The 4883-nt window shown below is 44.9% G+C and overlaps 1 protein-coding gene across 2 annotated transcripts in view; it reads right to left on the bottom strand.

The window, feature by feature from the left end:
- Abcc5 (ATP binding cassette subfamily C member 5) overlaps nt 1–4883 on the bottom strand; it is a 104741-nt gene that overhangs the window by 2485 nt on the left and 97373 nt on the right. For both annotated transcript variants that reach the window (XM_028783383.1, XM_028783384.1), the window contains 2 exons: nt 4500–4578; nt 660–773 (listed from right to left, as the gene is read on the bottom strand). In XM_028783383.1, the coding sequence (XP_028639216.1) occupies nt 660–773; nt 4500–4578 (193 nt within the window). The remainder of the gene's footprint in view (nt 1–659; nt 774–4499; nt 4579–4883) is intronic.

The following is a 4883-nucleotide window of genomic DNA, read 5'->3' as shown; positions in this document are numbered from 1 at the left end:
TTTTTTTTTCGAGACAGGGTTTCTCTGTGTAGCCCTGGCTGTCCTGGGTCTATCCACTCTGTAGACCAGGCTAGCCTCGAACTCTCGAACTCAGAAATCTGCCTGCCTCTGCCTCCCAAGTGCTGGGATTAAAGGCGTGCGCCACCACTGCCCGGCCTCCTGCAGTCTTTAATCTGCTGAGTCTGCAGTTCTATCCTTAGCCAGAAACAAAGTTGTCCTTGCATTCCAAAGGCTTAGGGGAAGTTAAGAAACAAAACAAACCCCAGCCATGGTGGTGCACACCTTTAACCTCAGTGCTTGGAAGGCAGAGGCAGGCAGATTTTTGTAAGTTTCAGGGCAGCCAGGGCTACACAGAGAAATTCTGTTTCTAAAAACCAAAAACCCCAAACAAATAAACGAAAATTTAAAAGGGAGGGGGTGGCATGATGGGGAATGTGTTCAAAATATAATTCATACATATGCAAAAGCTTGAAGAAGAAAAAAGACGCAAAGATCCCTTGAAACAGTATGCCAAGTGGTGCTAAGACTGACTGAGGAACTGCTGGTTAGAAAGTGTCACGGGGCTCAGAGGCGATGAACCTCAGAATCTGGTGCTTGTAGGAACAGCTGCACCCAGGGCTCCAGCTCCTCACCATCATGTCACCCACGATGCAGCTCACCTTACAGTGACGCAGCAGGGCTCTTGCTATGCACAAAAGCTGCCGTTCTCCAACAGAGAAATTGTCTCCGTTCTCCATGACTTCGGATTCAAGTTTCAGAGGTAGCTGGGCAATCTAGAAAGAGACCAGAGGTTAGAAGTGTAAAGATACAAACCTTTCAGAATCTATGGTAAAAAGAAATTATTCTAGCCAGGTGTAGGGGCTCACACAATAATCTAATACTTAGGAGGCTAAGGCAGGAATACTAGAAGTTTAAGTCACTGTATACAGTGAGACACTATCTTACACACACACACACACACACACACACACACAGACACCTCCACCTCCCACCCCCTGACCAATGCACAAGAAGAAAGATACTATTCTGAAACAGATGAAAAATAAGTACTCTGGCTCATCTGAAAGACCCACATGGTCACACATGTACTAAGGACCTATATTATCTAGGGCAATTCATGTTTATAATATGTAATTCTGTTAGTTTCTATCCCATGAAAATATCTCAGAAATGTAAAATCCTATTGGATGTGGGTCCTTAGGTTTGGTTCTAAAAATATAGTTTTACAAGAGATGGAGGTTATACTAGCTGATTTTGTGAGTCAACTTGACACAAGCTGGAGTTATCACAGAGAAAGGAGTCTCCCTTGAGAAAATGCCTCCATGAGATCCAGCTATAAGGCATTTTCTCAATTAGTGATCAAGGAGGGAGGGCCTAGCCCAGTGTGGGTGGTGCCATCCCTAGGCTGGTAGTCTTGGGTTCTATAAGAAAGTATGCCAGTAAACAGCACCCCTCCATGGCCTCTGCATCAGCTCCTGCCTCCAAGTTCCTACCTTGTGTGAGTTCCTGTCCTGACTTCCTTTGGTGATGAACAGCAATGTGGAAGTGTAAGCTGAAAAAACCCTTTCCTCCCCAACTTGCTTCTTGGTCCTGATGTTTTGTGCAGGAATAGAAACCTTGACTAAGACAAATTGGTACCAGCATTAGTGGGGTATTCCTGTGACAACCTGACCATGTTTTAGGAAGAACTGTGGAAGGACTTTGGAACTTTAGGGTGGAAGAGCAATTGGGTGTTAAGAGCTCTGTGGGATGTTCTGTAGGAGCCTGGAAGATAATGTTGAGAACAGATGGAAGCCTGGCTTGTAAAATTTTAAAGGGAAAATTAAAGACTCTTATCAGGGCCATTGGTGTTTTGATTGTGAGGATTCTGTGGTTTTGGTTAGCTAGGGCTGAAGAATCAGCTGTGATTAACAAGATACCAGAACTACTAAAGTGAAACATTTGCATCACTGGGACAATTGATGCTGGTTAGCTGGAGCTAAGAAATTAGTAGTGATTAAGAAGAGACCAGCATCACTGAGGTGGAATTTTCTGGGAAGTGTTCTGAGAGCACAAAGAAGCTGTGTTCCAGAGATAGCCAAGGTTGTACCTCGTGTTGCAGCTGGATTTGGTAATGTGTAAGAGTCACCCAGGTGGTCCTGGTTTTGAAGGCATGAAGGGGTCATGAAGAGCAGCTGAGGCTTGACACTGTGAGAGGCCAGGGAAGGCCATTGGTGAAGGTGCAGCCTCAGTTGCAGTTGATGGCTCAGGACTGAAGGGGTCATGCAAAGGATTTGAGGCTTGGCACCATGAAGAGAGCCTATGAGAGGCTACAGGTAAAGCCTAGTTGCAGCAGAAGACAGCAGTGTTTTGGTGATGCCAGTACCATGAGATGACCACCAAGAACAGCAGCAGCAGTGGAGTACAGGCAGCTGGATGGAGCCTAAAGACAAGGTGTGTGCTACAAAGGGCAGAGCTGGAGAAGAACCAGCTGGAGGACCAGCATCAATTGTCCCAGTAATGCAAAGGTTTCACTTTAGTAGTTCTGGTATCTCATTAATCACAGCTGATTCTTCAGCCCCAGCTAACTAAAATTGCAGAATCTTCACAGTCAAAACATCAACGGTGCCAAGAGTCTTTAATTTTCCCTCGGAAATTTCACAAGCCAGGCCTCCATCCAAGCCCTTGGAGGAGCCCTGAAGATCTTGAATAGATCTCAGACATTGGACAGTTATTTGATTTTGCTTTGTACTGTAGCCCAATATTTTTCCCACTTGAAGGAAGAAAACATTTTTGTGGAGCCCACAGTTAGGAGACTTTGAACTGTAAAGAGACTTTGAATTTCAAAAGAGATTGGATATTTTAAAGGGATTGAAATTTTAATATGTAAGAATTTGTAGTAAAGACTGTGGGACTTTTTTTTTTCCCCTCAAGACAGGGTTTCTCTGTGTAGCCCTGGCTGTCCTGGAACTCACTCTGTAGACCAAGCTGGCCTCAAACTCAGAAATCCGCCTGCCTCTGCCTCCTGAGTGCTGGGATTAAAGGTGTGCGCCACCACTGCCTGGCTGACTGTGGGACTTTATAAGTTATTTAGATCTTGGGGATGAATAAGAAAGTAAGGGTTGAGGCTTACTAGTGATGTGTTTGTGTGTCGAGTTGACAAGGGGTCAATTGCACTGGCTCATTTTGTGTGTGAACTTGACACAAGCTGGAGTTATCACAGAAAAAGGAGCCGCCCTTGAGAAAATGCCTCCATGAGATCCATTTTCTCAATTAGTGATCAAGGATGGAGGGCCTGTTGTGGGTGGTGCCAGCCCTGGGTTGGTGGCTCTGGGATCTATAAGAAAGCAAGCTGAGCAAGCCAGGGGAAGCAAACCAATAAGCAGCATTCCTCTATTGCTTCTGCATCTACTCCTACCTCCAAGTTCCTACCCTGTGTGAGTTCCTGTCCTGACTTCCTTTGGTGATGAACAGCAATGTGAAAGTGTAAGCTGAATAAACCCTTTACCCCCCAACTTGCTTCTTGTGTCCTGATGTTTTGTTCAGGAATAGAAACCTTGACTAAGACTGAGTCCCACTCCCAAAATCCACACTGGCAATCTTTTCTTTTTCTAAGCATCATGGAATAAATCTCTTCTTCAGATGAGATTGAGGCTACTCTATGTAAAATGGAAGCAAGGCTCATCTAACTAACTAGGGCAGTGGATATTGAATTCAGGCTACAGTTCCACTCAAGACCAGCAGTGCCCATCTGCAGACTGGCTACCGGCAAGGTCTGCTGAGTTGCTCCACGACATCTGTCATAATAGATGACATAATAGAATCAGCAATAAATTATAGATCTTTTGTGTACAGAGAATTTATTAAGTTCCGACTAGCTATCATTAATATATATTTCAGTCTATGGTGTAAGTATGGGGCCAATATGGCCATGAGCATTGTGGGAGGTAGGGCTTCGAGACCAACTTTAAATTTTTGTTTATTACATTTTTTTGTGTTTGTGTGTGTGAAAGTGTGTGCCTGTACATATGTATGTGTGTTACTGTGTGTATATGTGTATTTATATGTGTGTATATATATGTGTTGTGTATGAGTATGCATACTTGCATGTGAGTATGTGACTGTATGTGTATATGTATATGCATCTGTGTATATGTGTATGTATATGTGTGAGTGTGTGTGTGTGTGTGAGTGTGTGTGTGTGTGATACTGTAAGTGTGGCAGTCAGACAACTGTGGGAGTTGGTTCTCTCCTTTCTCCATGGGATCCTGGAACTTGAACACAGGTGGTTAGAGGCTTGGTGGCAAGCCCCTTTACCAGTTGAGCATATTATTGTATGAGACACTGACTTTAGGACAAATGTGAAAAGCCTGTGAACTCCTGCTGAGAAGTATTCTCCCACAGACATCCTGGAGTGGGAGGAAAGGATGGTTGCTAGGAGAAGGAGCCAGAACAGAATTCAGCACATCCACATTCCCAGCCTTGTGATGCCAGCACGACCCTCCCTCAGTTCCACTTACACATTCCTTCATGTGCGTTCTCTCTAGAGCATCCCAGATCTGGTCTTCCGTGTACTGGTTGAAAGGGTCCAGGTTTGATCTAGGGAGAAGTATAATAGAAACTGTCAATGTTTAACAAACCACATTTTTGGGGGGTAGGGGGAGACAGGGTTTCTCTGTATACTCCTGCTGTCCTGGAACTCACTCTGCTGGCCTGACCAGGCTGGCCTCGAACTCGGAGATCTGCCTGCCTCTGCCTCCCAAGTGGTGGGATTAAAGGTGTGCACCAACTGCCTGGCAACAAACCACATTTCAATGGCTGTCTGTGGTTAAACAGCACACACAAAAAACTGGATATCAACTCTGAAGGTCACAGACCCCCCTCTCCATGGAGTCACAGGACAA

The sequence above is a fragment of the Grammomys surdaster genome, unplaced genomic scaffold, assembly GCF_004785775.1.
Source record: "Grammomys surdaster isolate TR1022 unplaced genomic scaffold, NIH_TR_1.0 1100, whole genome shotgun sequence".
Taxonomy (NCBI): Eukaryota; Metazoa; Chordata; class Mammalia; order Rodentia; family Muridae; genus Grammomys; species Grammomys surdaster.
Note: the sequence above shows the minus strand (reverse complement) of the source record. Positions and strands in the feature narration are given on the sequence as shown.